Consider the following 18,111-nt stretch of genomic DNA (forward strand, 5'->3'; position numbering starts at 1 on the left):
TTATTCTGTAAAAATACACGAAATTTCCTCTTAAAAGCAGAAATTTGATGTAATACCAAAATACAAGCAATTCCCTGTAAATGTAATAGTCGAAATTTAAATTACAGCAAATATCTGTAAAATAACAGGCCTTTCATTGTATAATGACAAAATGGGAAAATTCTGTAAAAAATTCCTGTAAATATGGTTCCACCATAATTTGCAAATAAATTATTTAAAAATCAGACAATGTGATTTTCTGGATTTCTTTCCCTCATTCTGTCTCTCATAGTTGAAGTGTACCTATGATGAAAATTACAGGCCTCTCTCATCTTTTTAAGTGGGAGAACTTGCACAATTGGTGGCTAAACTTTTTTTGCCCCACTGTATATGTTTTAGGGCTGTCAAAAGATTAATCGCGATTAATTGCATCCAAAATAAAAGTTTGTGTTTACATAATATATGCGCGTGTACTCTGTTAATTATTATTTATATATAAATACACACACATTCATGTATATATTTAAGAAATATTTGCATGTATATACTGCATATACATTTATATAATCTATAATATATATAAATATAAATGTTTTATATATAAAAAATAATATTTTTTTCTTAAATACATACATGCTTGTGTGTGTATTTATATATAAATAATAATTAACAGAGTACACACACATATATTATGTAAACACAAACTTTTATTTTGGATGCGATTAATCGCGATTAATCTTTTGACAGCCCTAGTTTTAATATGACTGTGGTATGGACTATTGCCAGTTAAAGAAAAGCAAAAACTGTGCCGAGTAGTTAAAATTAGTAGTGCAATTTAGGACAACCACTAAGACAACTGAATGAAATGTATCAAACTATAGTCAAACAAAAAGCACAGGTTATTATTGAATATTGTTCTCATCTCTTGAATATTAAATTTCAGCTTCTACCATCAAAAAGACGGTTTAGGCAACCTCAAGCAAGGACAAAGCTGTATCAAATGTCGTCTGCAGTCAGAATTTTAAATACTGGGATCTGAGTGTGAGGGGGAATTGTGTCACTTGTTGTCTTTTTATGTGAGTTGTGAGATGATATTGAATGTGTTTCTTTGTGGTGAAGCCAAAGACAAATTTCCACTTGTGGACAATAAAGTGACTAACATAACAACAACAACAACATAGGTCCATGTTGTAATGTTTTAACCTCTAATCATCTTGTAATGAATGTCACTTCAGTTCTACTTTCTGAGTATGAATTACCATATGCAGTAAAGACAGCACAATATAATGCAAGCGCTGTAAAAGGACAAACTCAACTCCGTCATGCTAATGTCATGAGACAGCTTTTAACCTCGAGGAGAAATATCGTCACGTTTTAGTATCGCGAGATCTCTTGGCTCGAGGCTTGTCACACCCCTAATGCCCAAGAGGAACTTTTAAAAGTAGCTTCATCTCACTCAATCTTACCCTGTATATTTCACACAGTATATGTGTGTTTGAGAACATATATGTGCATTGGATTCATATGATTTTGCTGTTCTGTGATTTATTTTCTCTATCCAGTCAGAGTCGGTCATGTGCCGAATCCAGAAAAACCTGTTAGATGACACACTCTCTTTTCTTTACATAAAGTTCAGCTGTAAGTGTTTTTCAGGCTGCGACATAAAGGAGAAAACACGATATATTAACAAAGATCAAACGTCAAAATAGTAAGTACTTTCATTAAATATTTCAGTGCACTGGGACTCATGGATCATATTTGCTTTCAAGGTGAAGGGAATGAGTGAAATGTAATATGCCTTGGCTTATAGATTATTACATTATATATTTAACATAGACTTAACATCATTCTCTGAGAGTGTCTATCATTTGTTAACTGCATGTTTAGTGTCATGATTTCGAGAACATACAATATAAAATAAAAAAAGATAATGGACCTAAATTTAGTAATACGTACACGTACATATACACGTCACTGTGTGAGTGCTGTGGATCTAAAAAAACAAAACAGGAAAAAGTATTAAAGTGCAAGAGACCAAATGAAAGAGTGAACAAACTGAAGAATAAACAAAAGAACAATAATATATGATAACACAAAAAGAGCAAAAGAAAACTATTTAACAAAATAACTTTAGCTTTAAGGTTTTCTCAAAGTTCTGATGACAAAGTTTATTAGTTCAAAGGGTTAGTTCAGCCAGAAATTATATTTTTGTCATTAATTACTCATCCATATGTCGTTCCAAATCCGTAAGACATTCGTTTGTCTATCTAAGATCTTTTTAAATGTATACTATTTAACTGTTGGCACTTTAACGGTTAATAAACAAACTGTCTTGCGGAAGAACATTGTAGCCGGATCTACTTCTCTCTGTTTATGTCTGAGTCACGCAGTGAAATATCAAATAAAGTGATAGTAAGAGTTTCACTGTCGCCATTTTAAGCAGGTAAAATATCAATGCGCTACGAGAGCACCAAAGTGTTTAATAGAAACGTTTATCGAAGTTTAATCAGGGATGTCCGTGTATGTTTATGATGTTAAAGCTGGAGGGTTTGAGAAGCTGTATCTTGTAAAAGTTTGATCGAGGTGTGTTCATGTGTGTGACTTCCTCATATTAATATGAATCTCTGGAGGACATTTTGAGTGATTGTTTGATATAAAATCTTTAATAAATGGTTTCTTTTGTGTTTGGTGATGTCTGTGATTCTTCAGAGGTTTAACAGGATATGTGTAAACATGAGTGAGTGAGTGTGTGACTGAGCTTGAGTTCACACAGACAAGTGATCCTTTTTCTCACAGATATGTTCAGATAAATTATGTAGGCTGTTTAATTATTTTAATTTTGTTGAATGTTTTTTTTTTTTCATTCAGAGTCAGTGGAGGAAATCAAACTCATCAGATTCTCCTGAAGCTTCATCATGGGTAATTCTCAAGGATCCACAGATGGAGATCTATCTCCAGGAAGCAGGTACTTTCATTAAAAACTGTTAAATATTGTGTTACATCACATTAAGATCAAAAATTAAAAAGATATCTGTTTTTGTTCTAAGACTAACATAAAATATTAAATAAAACAATCATACATTTTCCTCAAAGTGCTTGTTGATAAAAGATGCATGTTTCTATATTATTATTATTATCGTGATACATAATGTTGTTTTATTAATGAAGTTTGGTCCCATCCATTTGGGTAAGGTTCATGTTAAATAAACCTGTCATGAAAATGACAGACACTGTGTATAAATTATTATATTTCAACAACGAATTGGAGAAAAAAACTTTTATAATTAGATTTAGAAGTTAATGCAAAAACTGCCTTATGTGAAGTTTACATGTTTGCATCAATGTGTTATTTGAGTGTTGATTATTATACCTAAAAATAAATAGCAACTGAATTTAGCCTAATAGTTTGGGCTCTGTTGTTAACTTTTAATATTAATGTGCAAGTAAGGGCTCCCTATATAATTTACAGAAATATCTTCAATAAACTTAGATATAATTTAATTCATTCAAGGACAGACACTTTTTTTCTTCTTCAGTAAACCACTGTTAAATATAAAAAATAAATATAAAGCAATTTTGTAAAACTGCTGTACCGAACCGTCAGTTTTGTGTACCGTTACACCCCTACTGTCAGTCTTTTATTTTTTGTGTCATGCGTCACAACACTTCCTTGAGTTCCAGGCGTTTTCGTGTTGTAAATAAAATCATTAAAAAAAATATTAAATGTGTCATTCTCTTTAAGTCACGCTCAGAAGGAGTTTGTAGGTCTGAGTTTAGGGATGTATAGTAGACTTTAATGCAAGTATGATTTGTAGCAGATAAATGTGGGAATATTGTGTAGAGACATAAAACACCACTGAGTTACAGACGTTAAAGCAAAAGTGTTACAACACTCTCTGGTCTTTCCTAAAGCTGGTCATACACTGCAATTTTCATCAAATTTTGAGCCAAATTCTGACTTGTGCTATTCTTTTTTTGTTTTTTGAGTTGGGCCGAATTTCAGCTTTGCAGTTCGTCATTTTGTTGTGCAGTGTTCATGCGGTGTACAGGGGAAACAAGAGTATCGCACAGTTGAAGCAGAGCTATGAATCGACTGCCCTAAACGCAGTGTTTTTCCCTCACTGTGTTTTATATATATATATATATATATATATATATATATATATAATTTATATTATTTTTTTATTTATTTTTATTTATATGTTTATGTTTTGTTTCTTGGAAACATGACAGATTTGACAAAAGCTTGAGCTGATAGTATTATTTAAATTAACGATTACTCTATTTAGATCACCACAGGTAAAACCACACTGCAAAAAGGCTTTTCTTACGTAGTATTTCTGTTTTTTTTTAAATATCTAAAATTCTTAAATCAAGATGCTTTTTTTACTTTTACTAAGTAAAATGACATACAATATTTTTTCTTGATTTCTGGACTGAAACAAGATTTCAAAAAGAAACAAGATTATTTTTCTTACCCCATTGGCAGATCATTTTGTTTTTTTTAAATAAAAACTCACATAAATTTCATTTATTTTCCAGAAAACAAGAAAATTAATATCTCATGTCATTTAACGTATCTAGTGAATGCATCTTGATTTTTAGATACATTTAGACTAGAAACAAGACAAAAACACAAAATAAGATTATTACATTGATGTATTTTTTGCAGTGCACACATGGCAAAAAGTAAAAATATTATTTCTATGTCTAGAATGGTTTTATGATATTTAGTCTATAAACATATAAATACAAATGCACAGAACTGTAAGTTTATGATTAAAATAGTTTGTAATTTGGCCTTTATTACTGATTTAATATGTCTACATTAAAAAATTTATAAAATTAGATATTAACCTACTTTTCTGACAAATTACCACAATTACAGTTAGTGTTACCACAGTAAACCCATGATAAATGTTGATGAATTGTTGTTTGAAAAGTATTTTAACCGGATCGGCTCAGTGTTTCTCCTAATTTGCACGTTAGTGTTGTTGATTAAGTCAGCGCTGTTTTAGCTGGCTTTAAACTAAATTAAATCAAAAGAGAGATTTACAGCTTGTACTGGAGACCTCTACGCCGAATCCGAACGCTTCTCACGGGCTGTTTAGTGGTCGCGTGATCGAGACACTCAACAAGTAAACATTTGTTCAGACTCCAAGCTCGCGAGTTGCACTGTGCTGCGCAAAAGTAGCGCTGTTTTGTTCTGCTTTTGTCACGTTAATGTTTCCCTGGCCTCGAATCTAACCCTGCCACCTTGTGCTGATATTGTGAAATTGCACGATTTGTATTAGGGGTGCACCGATCCGACTTTTTCAGTCCCGATACCGATACCGATGCCTGGGCTTTGTGTATCTGTCGATACCCGATACCGATCCGATATATTGTTGAATTAATAATAAACTGTATATCTTCCACCTTATTTACTTCCACTTTACTAACTAAACATAACTAAGACAAAATAACAGATGTATGTAAGGTGTTGAATTCTTATTTATTTAAAAAACAATTGTGCATTCAAATCTAAAATAGAATGTAATCTAACTTCTTTAAATAAATAAAATGTAGCAGTGGAAACAAAAAACAGTGTATTGGTCAAACATACAATAGTAATCTGACAGTTACCAAACATTTTTTACACTACAGATAATTGTTTTGGTATATAATCATATCAATATTAAAAAGTAGCATTACAAATTAACAAATAGTCTAATTTTCTGCCATATGCAATTTAATAAAAATTTTCAGCTAGCTAATAACAACTTTGTTCTGGTTTCACCTCACTCCAGATTAAATGATTGTAGGCTAGGCCTATTTATTTTACTACACATTGTCAACAGAAATAAGATGAAATACTGTTGATAATTAAAAATAATTCTTACTACCCACTCTTGCTAAATTGGGTAAGCACACTTGTGTTCTCATTTCAGTTGCGTTCTGAGTAAATTAATAAACTGAGTTCATGAGTTCAGTGTTGGACAGATCAGTTGTTCTGGCCAGTCGTTAAAATGATTCGGTTCAAAGGAGTCATTAGGTCACGAATCGGACATTAGCAGATTAACAGACGGGATTCGCATGCGTTGTGTGCGAATCCCGTCTGTTAGAACATCGCGAAAGATGTCAACACACAGAAAACACTTCATAACTGGATATAATTTGTCTCCCGCTTATTGAAAGTATGCTTTATGTCAGCTGGTCAGAGAAGAGTCAATGTTTTTTGAGCGCAATTCACACCCAGTGATAATTCAAGGACAAAATTGTCCGAATGTGTCACGTGCAACATGGTTTCGGTCTTCCGAGCTTTTGATTTGGATTAATATGTGAAATATGAGAGCGAACACTGATTATTTTGAAGACCCAGAGAGCGCGCGCGGGGGAGGAGCTCTCAGATCGGTCTCTCTGTCACTCAGTCACAAGCGCAGCATCTGTTCTACATCACTCGTAAATCACAATAACTCATCAAATTAGGCTTTGGCCGTCAAAAAAATGTCAATGCAGGAAAGACCCTGACTTTGCAGTAATACCCTCGAAACAGCGACGAACTAGTTGGCGTGGCAAGCGTGAAATATCTCCTCCACACAGCCGACTCTCTGGCTCGCTCCCTTCTAGCATGCGACACACGTGAAGCTGACGAATGACGTAGGTTCTGCTGCGACGGAAAAAAACATCTGGATCGGCTTGTGGATCTGTTAATTTTTCCGATCCCCGATCCAGCTATTTTGTCAGTATCGCGGCCGATATCCGATCCTAATATCGGATCGGTGCACCCCTAATTTGTATATAATGCGTGGTGGGCCGCATATAATATATTTTAATAGACATGCTGCGGGCCGTTTGAAATTCATCCCCGGGCCGCATTTGGCCCACGGGCCAGACTTTGGACACTCCTGCTCTAGTTTGTGTTGCAAAATGGATATACCACCAGGTCTTCCAAGGCATCTACTAGGGGTGTAACGGTACACGTATGCGTACCGAACCGCTTCGGTACAGTGCACGTGTGTCCGAATGCAATCTTTAACAGTTAACAGTCGGCTTGTTTTACGTGCAGAACACACTTCAATCCGAGTTCCCATACGAACTTATTAAGTATTCTGTCCATTTTATCACAAAATTCAAACGATAAATGCACTGTATAGGCGCGTCAGTTCAAGCGGCCGAGTAAACACTAGTAAACGCGGTCATCTGTGAACACGATCGATCATCTCCTCCTAAAGAATAAACATGAATTCATATCTTAAGGTATCAGCCCTCTACAATGCGGGTAAAACACTTGCATATGCAAGTAAATCGCCACTCTGGGCGATTAAATAATATCTATCATTAGCCATTGGCTAATAAATTCTCAGATTTGACTCACCAGTGTGTGTGTTAGATGCTAAGAATAATCAAATCAGCTCATCTGACGTACCGTAAACTCTAGTGTGAAGAACTCTGTCGCTTTGCTGAGCGCGTTTCTCACACACGCGCGCACACACGCGAGAGTCTTACATACCACGCAAAATTGACGTGCTACATGTTAACAATATTCTTTGTTGAATTTTCCTGTCAAAATAACGGGAGTTAATTTGGAATTATTCAGATTTTAAGAACAAGCAGAAGATAAGTCGTTTTTTCCGGTAGTGGGCAGAGCTAATGCACAAACGGCAATCTCATTGGCTGGCGCTCACATTTTCCTGTCCCTGTTTTGATTTCAGCAAATCAGTTTGAGCGAATGCTGTCAACGTGATTAATATTCCTGAGCCCAGCAGCTCATCAATCCTTAGTGCGTTGTATATTGTTATTTGTAGTAGAATTAGTAGTATTATTATTATCTTTTAAAATTATAATATAATAACTATTATACATTTTTTTACAGAAACACCGACAATATCTTAAGCACCACCACCAGTCCAAAGTTCATTTAAATGATATTTATTCATATATGTTTACCAACAGTTTTAGTTCTCATTACTAAAGTTCTATCATTAAATAGTGCTTGATTATCATAACATAGTCTGATGCTTGATTGACAAGGGACACATTGTGATGGCTAGATGACTGGGTCAGAGCATCTCCAAAACTACTACTGCTACTGCTACTGGAGCTCATATTTTTTTACTGGATTGCTCAATAAGTTAATGCTGGTTCTGATAGAAAGGTTTCAGAATACACAGTGCATCTCAGTTTGTTGCGTATGAGGCGGCATAGCCGCTTACCAGTCAGGGTGCCCTTGCTGACCCCTGTCCCCCTTTTTCACAGACATCAGTGAAAAGTTTGTAGTTAAGTCGGATATCAATGGCAAAGAAAGTAAAACAAGGCATGTATTAACGATAACTGACGAGGGAGAGAGAAACTTGATTGCTAATCGCTCACTGAGCTAGGGCTGGGCCGGTTACCGCATTACCGCAATACCGCGGTCACATGACGCCTACCGCGGGTCTGAGATTGTCACCGCCATCACCGCAAAAAAAAAAAAAACATTGGCCTGCACGTGTGCACGTTGTGTCTAATTCCATGGATTCATTGATTCTAATGACATGGATTGTGTCTAATGACGTGTGTCTTATATGGATTCAAGGTTTTCTAAACAAAACTTAATCAAAAGATGGAGCAAATCCGACCTTTCGCGAGTTGGGGAGCGCAATGTTCCATTATAACATTCCATTTGTACCTGTGTAATGTCTTTTAGCCAATAATTTGCATTTCATTTTACTAAAGCATAAAATACAGGCGCATAAGCAGGACGTGCACGTTTTAATTTTACGTGCTTAACACAATTCTCTCATGGCTGCGCAGCCGACAATAGCGGGTAGGGAGATAGAAGTCATGAAAGCAGAAGAAGAACGCATGGGTTTGCGTCGACCGCTGGTGACCGATTTCTCCCATAGCTGGCGAAAAAAAAAAAAACACAGCTTCAGAAAGAACAAACTGAGCTGGACCTGCCTTAGTACTGGTAAGTTTTAACTCTCTTCCAACTCTGTTTGAGAAAGATTGACTACAAATAAGCTGTGCCTGCGAAATTTCATTCAATATAATCAATAAATAATCTATTGTAGGCAATTAAATATAAGTTGGCTATGTGATTCTGAAATTCCAATTTCATTAAAAGGCTATCGAAAAAGATATCCGTCTGGCAGGCTTACAATCACAGTAGTGTGCGACACTTTGTTAAATTAAATAGCCTTCGTTAAATATTTGAACCACTGAGACAAAAGCGCACACGAGATATATAAATTAATATGAATATGTAAACATATATAATATAAATATATATAATAAGTAATATACAATCACGGTAGGCTAGTGTGAGCAGCGACACTTTGTTAAATTAAATAGCCTTCGTTAAGCACCACTGAGACAAAAGCGCACTTGAGAGGCATATAGCCTATATATAAATTAATATAAATATGTAAAATATGCCTAATATAATAATATAATATGTAAAAATTATTTATGCAATATAAATAACAAATATAAATAATTATATATATATATATATATATATATATAGCCTATATAATTATTTATGTAATATAAATAACATATATAGGCCTATATATATATATATATATATATATATATATATATATATATATATATATATATATATATATATATATATATATATATATATATATATATATATATATATATATGTATATATATATGTATATGTATATACATATATATATATATATATATATATATATATATATATATATATATATATGTGTATATATATATGTATATATATATATGTATATATATGTATGTATGTATGTACAATCATTAGCCTAAAAAGTATTCGTTAAATAGCCTTGAACCACTGACACAAAAGCGCACACCACACGAGATACGTAAAATAATATATGTAAATGTTATAAAATATTAAAAATAAATATAAATAATAAAAGTAGCATAATATACAATCAAGGTAGTGTGAGCAGCGAGTGACTACACTTTGTTAAATTAAATAGCCTTGAGCCTTCGTTATTCTTCATTAACCACTGAGACAAAAGCGCACACAAGATGTAAATTGTAAATGTTAATTAATAGCCTGAATATTTAAAAATATGTAATATAAAAATATAAATACTATAAATATAAATATAAATATAAATAATATAGTATATTATATGGGCGGGTGTGCGCGAAAGTCATTATAGTTTAAGTGATTGTTTGATGACGACGACTGTAATCTGAAATTAAAAATATTGGAAATAAATAAACAAATAAATATATATTACTGATCAATACCGATAAATAAAAATGTGTTTGTTTGTCTTTGTTTATGCTGTTCCATCTTCAGATCTGTCAGTCGGGATCTGATCTGCTCTCTCAGCAAAATATGAAGGCTGGGATGTAAACCATGGTCTAGTCTAGATTTCGTTTTGCCAGCACTTTTTTTTTCAGATATCATTCCATTTCTGTTCTAATTGTTCCTGTTCTAAACGTGAAAAAATAAATGTAAAATAAACATGTTCCTTATTATGTTCAATTGCCTGCGCTGGTGTGTGCGTGTGCGGCTGTGCGCGAAAGTCGAGCGGGAGCCATTTAAAGCGGTTTACCGCTGAACCGCGGGAATTTCTTGCTTTTCAACCGCGGTAAGAAAAAATCCATACCGTCCCAGCCCTACACTGAGCACACGCGTCACTTGAATTAAAACTACATCATAAGTAAAACATGAAATGTTACCTGATTTATGTATAACGAGTGGTTCCCTACATTATTACAGGATGTTTGCAAGTCAAGAAGTTTCATGAACGCAAATATCCAAAGGTGAATTGCATTCTCTTCCACGTCTTGCGCTTGAACGGACAAATTCACACAGAATTAAAAACGCCCGTCTTGGCAAGTTAGGACTTGGTTTAGTCAGTAAATATAGTCGGTTATATCTCAAGAGACAGTGTTCATTTTGAACCTGTGCATTCGGTCTTAAAGGGTGAGCAGCCTAATAAACCTGCTGCTGTGTTTTAATGTTATTCAAAGAAATCACTCCCTGTTCTTGACTAAATACCTCTTGTAATACCTCACCGCAATCTAGCACAGGGTTTATCATGGGTATTTCACAAGTATAGTGTGATCAGTAGGGTCACAGCGTGACGATTGGACCATATAGCACAGAATCGCAGAGTCCAGCTGTGTGTCTATAAAAAGTAACCGTTCTATGGTGCTGCCATTAATGTTTAAGAGTGAAAACACCAGAGATGGGACCAAGTCACACATGTGCAAGTCTCAAGTAAGTCTCAAGTCTGAACCTTCAAGTCTCAAGCAAGTCCCAAGTATTTTTTTCTTGGGCAAGTCAAGTCACAGGCTATGTCAAGTCAAGTCAAGTCAAGTCAAGTCCTGTAGTAGGTCAAGTCAAGTCCAAGTCAAGTCAGCTTATTATTGTAATTTTACCTGCAGAATCTGATCTTAATAAAGTGAAAAGACAAGATATAAGTAACTGTCAGTAAATTACAATAATTTGGATTTGCATTGTAAATACTCATGTTCAGTAAAATACATCATGGAATCAAACTAAATTGTAACTTCATAAAAATATTTATTTTTCACTTCTGCCAACAGTGTTTTAAATTTAAATGTAAAATGTTTTAAATTTTCAACATTAAGTCCATAAAACAAATAACAGCAAGGGTCTCCAACCTTTTTTTAATTTGAGAGCTACTTTTTAAAAATGAAAGTCACAGAGAGCTACTCATGTTATATAATACTTAAAACTCTTAAATAATGCATCATAATTCTCATATTAACAACTATCCGAACTGTTTTACACCTGAAAGAGTGTAGTAGTAGTTCCAGTAGTCGGTACCAATACCATAAAAATTTGACGGTACTCTGTACCAATTTTGGTACCACAGCAAATTATTTTATTTAACTATTTTTTAAAAATCAATGTTTATTATTTATGATGATAATCATAAGTAAATAATACATAAACATGTAAAGGCTGTATGCTGTTTAAAAGTAAACATGGTTTATAAATGAAAGATCAAGTGAAAAATAAGCAACCATTAATAATTATATAATTAGTATTATTTATTTCATAATTATTATTATTAGTAGAGATGTATTATTATTACATAGAGACGTAGCTAAATTTACTCTAGGCTACAATATGTAGGCAATTTCTTCACGTTAAACCGAACTTTTATTTTGACGGGTTGCCGTGAATTCAATACCTTTGAGTGTCTGTGTTCATATGATATGACAGTGGGTGCACGTCTCAATCAGCTCCCTAGTTCAGTCCCATTGACTTGTGTCCTGATCAGTGTCCTGACTACTGAACCAGGAGCTGAATGAGACGCACCCAGTTTTCTCAAATGAAACGGTAAATTCTCATGAAGTGACGGTTTATGGGTTCGTATCGGCAGAGACTACAAGAGCGAGTGCGCGCGCGCGGCGCCCGTCATCCACACAGACGCAGAACATGCAGGAGCATTTTGCAGTTTAATATTTACAGACACTAGTATATATTCGGCTTCAGTCTGGAGCCCTGCGTTTAAATAAACACGGAAGCGACTGAACGCAGCTGCTACGGTGAGCTATTTTTAGAACAGACCCGCGGTCAACTCATGTGGTCCTTGCGGGCACCATGTTGGTGACCCCTGGGCTAGTGGCTACTTTAGCTATTATTACATTAGCTAACTACCAACTAACCAGATAACATTAACAAATTGACAAGCGCTTACTGGGCAGAATGGCTCTTCAAATGACGGACGAAATTGGAGGTTGTCGTCTGGCTGTCTGTGATTTTTATGTTGCATGTCTTGCAACGCTGTTCGTCTTTTGCCATCTTGCGAATAATTGTTGAAGCCGAAAGCGATGACCCTCGGTACCCCTCCGGCTGACATGTTGATGTGATATCTGATCTAAGTGGGCGTGGTGTGCGTACGAGAGGGCATGACTGATGATAGTGTCGTGATCCAGTCATGACAACGCTATTCTCAGCCTGCGCTCCAGCTGGGGCAACTTTATTTAAAAAAATAATTTATATATTTTATATTCAAACTGAAAACATGATGTGATTAACACTCAAGTCATTCAAGTCATCGTGTCTCAAGTCAAGTCAAGTCCCGAGTCTTTAACTTCCAAGTCCGAGTCAAGTCTCAAGTATTTCATTTTTTGTCAAGTCACAAGTCATAAAAATAGCGACTCGAGTCCAAGTCACCAAGTCACAAGTCCCCATGTCTGGAAGACACACTGCCTGATCTCCGGTATATAATTTCTCTAAAAGTTATGCTTATAGTATTTGATTTTTATGAAGTTGTTATTATCAGTGTAATGAGTTCAAATCCTGTAAGTTTCAGTCTATTAATGATGATCATTGTGCTAAGCTCTATGTATTGTATTGTTAATACATTCACACACTGTAAAAGCTGTTGGTCTGTTACTCAGTTAATGACACTGTAGTAAATGTTGTTTGTACGGGAAGCAGGAGGCGGGAACCGGCGAACAATCAAAACATTTAATCAAAATAAAATGGCGGCGACAGCCCCTCACGGTCGACTGCCGCCTACATACAAACAAATACAAAATGAAAATAAAAAGCTGCAGCCCCTCACGGACGACTGCAGCGAACACAAAATAAAACATAACACAAAATCCAGGCCTGGTCCTCTCTCGTCCCTCACTGTCGTCACTCCTCCTTTATACTCCCTCACTCCTCCGCAAGGGCCGAGATCGCTGCGGCGCGCAGCTGGCGCTCATCCTCTCTGATGAGCGCCGCCTCGTCCCGCCCTCACGGTCCCTCGGCCTCGCTGCTCGCCACAGACACAATTACATCAATATCAGTATGTCTGATTCTTTACCCTCTTCATTCTGATTTAAGGTCAAATCTTCAATCCAGACCAGTTAAAAACAAAACTGTGTTCACGCCTGCGATTCAACCACAAGACTTTAATGAAAGCATGTGTCCTGGTCTCAGGTAAAATGTGGGACTTTTGTTGTTGTTTTGAATTATTATATTGTGTTCCATACAGCAAACTTTTTTTTGTCTTTTATGGCTGTTTATTTTACATTATCTTGTGTAATAATGTGTTATTTTAATCTTACAGTCATGATGCTAAACTTGCTGAAGTCCCCAACACATTGAGATCAAATCTGAGGAAGAAGTGTGAGTGTTTGTATGAGGGAATATTAAAGCAGGGAAACCCAACACTCCTGAATGAGATCTACACAGAGCTCTACATCACAGAGAGTGAAAGTGGAGAGATCAATAATGAGCATGAGGTGAGACAGATTGAGACACAGTCCAGGAGAGCAGAAACAGAGGACACGGCGATCAAATGCAGTGACATCTTTAGACCTTTACCTGGACAAGACAAACCCATCAGAACTGTGCTGACAAAGGGAGTCGCTGGCATTGGAAAAACAGTCTCTGTGCAGAAGTTCATCCTGGACTGGGCTGAAGGGAAACAGAATCAGGACGTCCAGCTCATATTTCCACTTCCTTTCAGAGAGCTCAACTTGATGAAGGACAAAACACTCAGTCTTTCAGATCTTCTTCATGTCTTTTTCCCTGAAACCAAAGAAATGGAAATATCCATTGATAAGTATAAAGTTGCATTCATCTTTGATGGTCTGGATGAGTGTCGTCTGTCTCTGGATTTTCAGAGCGATGTGAGGTTGTGTGATGTGACTGAATCAGCCTCAGTGGACGAGCTGCTGACGAACCTCATTGCGGGGAATCTGCTTCCCTCTGCTCTCATCTGGATCACCTCCAGACCCGCAGAAGCTGATCTTGTCCCCTCTGAGTGTTTCCATCGAGTGACAGAGGTACGAGGCTTCAGTGACCCACAGAAGGAGGAATACTTCAGGAAGAGAATCAGTGATCGGCGTCTGGCCGACATGATCATCTCACACCTGAAGTCATCAAGGAGCCTCTTTATTATGTGTCACATCCCAGTTTTCTGCTGGATCTCAGCCACTGTTCTGGAGAAGATGTTGAGTGGAGCAGAGACTGGAGAGATTCCCAAGACTCTCACTCAAATGTACACACACTTCCTGGTCCTTCAAACCAACATCAAACATGAGAAGGACTATGAGAAGAAAGTGAAAGATGAAGACATGATTGTCAAACTGGGGAAACTGGCGTATCAGCAGCTTGTGAAAGGAAACCTGATCTTCTATGAGGAAGACCTGAGAGAGTGTGGCATTGATGTGACAGAAGCATCAGTGTACTCAGGATTGTGCACTCAGATCTTCAGAGAGGAGTTGGGCTTGTATCAGGGGAAAGTCTTCTGCTTTGTTCATCTGAGCATTCAGGAACATCTAGCGGCTCTATATGTGCATCTCTCCTTTATAAACAATAACATCAATGTGTTTGACCAGATTACCAAACCAACTAATGGAGACACAGCTTCACTATCTGATCTCCATCAGAGAGCTGTGGATGAGGCTTTAGACAGTAAAAATGGGCATCTGGACCTTTTCCTTCGTTTCCTTCTGGGTCTGTCAGTGGAGTCTAATCAGAGTCTCTTACAAGAACTACAGACACAGACAGGAAACAGCTCTGACAACAATGAGGAAACAGTTGACTATATTAAAGAAAAGATCAGTGAGAATCCCTCTCCAGATAAATACATCAATCTGTTTCACTGTCTGAATGAACTGGGTGATCTTTCACTAGTGAACGAAGCTCAACCTCATATGAGCTCTGGAGGATTACGTGATGTGAAACTCTCCTCATCTCAGTGGTCAGCTTTAGTTTTTGTGTTGTTGTCCTCAGAGAAGACGATGCAGCAGTTTAAGCTGAAGAACTTAATTGGAGCTGAAAATGATCAGTAAGTAACACTGAGTTCAATCATTACAGTCTAAAACATTATGAACAAAGAGAAACAAAGAGACCAAAGGTACATTTCTGGTTCATTGAACATAATTTGCGGGTGTTTCTCAAACGGATTCTGTGTCCTAGTAAGGCTGCATATCTCGACGGCGACGTCATCAAGCGCCTCTGAAGGCCGTCTCAGTTTGAAGGATCCTTAGAAGGCAGCCTTCGCTTTATGTCCTTAATTCAGCTTATTTTGAAGGATGTATCAAATATATCCTTTGTGTCCTTTAATCACCCACAATCCTTTGCTCTTTCCAATTCATAAAAAAGAACTGATGGAAAAAGAGTCGGCACTGAGCTCATTATGAAATGTAAGACACAAATAATGTTTTCAGAGATGAAGGCACACTTGTATCTTTTGTTTTGGTGTAAATTAATCCCTCAACACTAAACTGCCAATAATATTAGCCACTGGAGACACAGACGGCTGTCCATCACTGTATTGCATTAGTTAAAAAAGCCAGTTAATATAAAGATTTTTAATACAAAATATTAGTTTACAAAATTACGTTTTAATAGTATTTTTATGCCGTGACTGTGGAGTCGGGAACACTTGTGACGTAACCATGAGCATTTACTAGAGCGTCTCATAGTGTAATGATGAGGAGGACTGGAGTCCTCAGAAGGACTGGACTAGGAAAAACAAAACCTAACTAGGATGCAGCCGTCCATTTGAGAATCACTCAATATCAATATGAGGGAGACTCCTGGAATTGTCTGGAGAGGTGAAATGTCTGATTATGGGAGTGAGGCCGCTAAATTATTGATCTGAGTCACTCCTGAAATTGCGTTGATTGACATAGTGATCACCATAGCAAACGGATGGGGGGGAAAGCATTTTGAGGGTATTTAGTGAGGTATTTCATGTATTATTTACTTATCTTAATTATTACTATTATTAGCATTAATGATTAATTAATTTATTTTATTTTTTCAAATAGTGTCACAGAAAACACAGGAGATGAAGTTCTTCAGAAGCTGCTGCCTGTGGTTACAGCAACTAGATCAGCTGTGTAAGTAACACTGAGAACAATCATCACTGCTAAAACATTATAACAATGTGAGTTTCACACTTCAGCTTTTAAACCCTCCACCTCTCTGATCTGATTTGTGATCTACAACAGAAGTTTTTAGGACATGTGTGAGAATTATTTTCAAATAAATGCAGTTATAATGTATTTATATAAATATTTATATTTAGACTTTTTTATATATATTAATTTTAAATTAATATTAATACATTAGTGGGACCAAATTTCAGAGAATTTGATAATTTAATTTATTCATAAAGTAACAAAATGGAATTGTAACATGTCTGGATGTTGTAAAAGACTTACACGAAGAATATACACAAGAACACACTTTAATGGAATTCTTCTAAGGGAACACATAGAAAGCAACCAGACCACAAGAAGACCGACAGTGACTAGAAGGAAACCATGGGTATTTAAACACTGGGACTAATGAGATAATTAATGAGACAACAGGTGGGTATAATGAACTAATCAGAACACAGCAAAACTAGGTCCCAGGGGATACACAAAGAAGCTAAAAATGACCACACATGTAACAGGAATAGGGGAATCAAACTATTATTACATCTAGAGCTGTCATTAACGATTATTTTGGTAATCGAGTAATCGGTCGATTATTTTGATGATTAATTGAGTAATCAGATATTTTGTGGTAATAAAAATAGACCTAAGCAAACAATGGCCTTTAAATGACTTAATACATCTATTGAAGCCATGGGCTGGGTGACTCAGAGAGAGGTAGAAGGTGCATTGTGTTGTCTGTTGGGAGGCGCAGAGATCCACCTCTGCTGTGTCTTTTTTGTTTTGTTTGCATTAAGCAGCACAGCAGGAATATTGGGTATGGGTTAGGTAAGTTGAAAATTAGGTTTTAAAGGAGACCGTTATTTAAGAACGTATCACCTTATTTGCATGGCAACACATGCTTGTCACATGACACAACACCGCCAAAAGAGTGAACATATTGTTCCTTTTTTATTAAAAAAATGTCAATTTTTTTTGGCTATGTCATCAACTACCTGATATTCTGATTTTCAAATAAATGTAGGGAGCGTGTTTTGTTGTTTAAAAACCTTTATAATGATCATGTTAGTTGATCTATAATGTGTGATGGATGCCGCTATGTTATTTTGTGCTGCAGAAATGCTCTAGTAATGCAGTTCATGGATTGTCATCCGTGGAATGCGCCATTTCCCGTATTATGCCAGTTACAAGCAAATTGCAATCAAGGATTTTTTTTTTTTATTAAGTACTCCTTTCTTTTAATTAAGTTCATCCTTAATGACCATC

General features: G+C 36.0%; 1 protein-coding gene across 3 annotated transcripts in view; it reads left to right on the forward strand.

Moving 5' to 3' along the window:
- Positions 1-1,396: 1,396 nt before the first annotated feature.
- LOC307130042 (NLR family CARD domain-containing protein 3-like) overlaps positions 1,397-18,111 on the forward strand; it is a 35,193-nt gene continuing 18,478 nt past the window's right edge. Inside the window, exons 1-5 of one of the 3 annotated variants that reach the window (XM_079822903.1) lie at positions 1,397-1,687; positions 2,848-2,944; positions 13,790-13,885; positions 14,016-15,743; positions 16,732-16,803. In XM_079822903.1, coding sequence (XP_079679029.1) covers positions 2,895-2,944; positions 13,790-13,885; positions 14,016-15,743; positions 16,732-16,803 — 1,946 coding nt within the window. In that variant the 5' untranslated portion in view covers positions 1,397-1,687; positions 2,848-2,894. Of the gene's footprint in view, positions 1,688-2,338; positions 2,563-2,847; positions 2,945-13,789; positions 13,886-14,015; positions 15,744-16,731; positions 16,804-18,111 lie in introns of those variants that run through there. The other 2 variants (XM_079822902.1, XM_079822904.1) reach the window with 2 other exon arrangements.

This window comes from Gobio gobio (assembly GCF_949357685.1).
Source record: "Gobio gobio genome assembly, chromosome: 8".
In the NCBI taxonomy this organism is placed as follows: Eukaryota; Metazoa; Chordata; class Actinopteri; order Cypriniformes; family Gobionidae; genus Gobio; species Gobio gobio.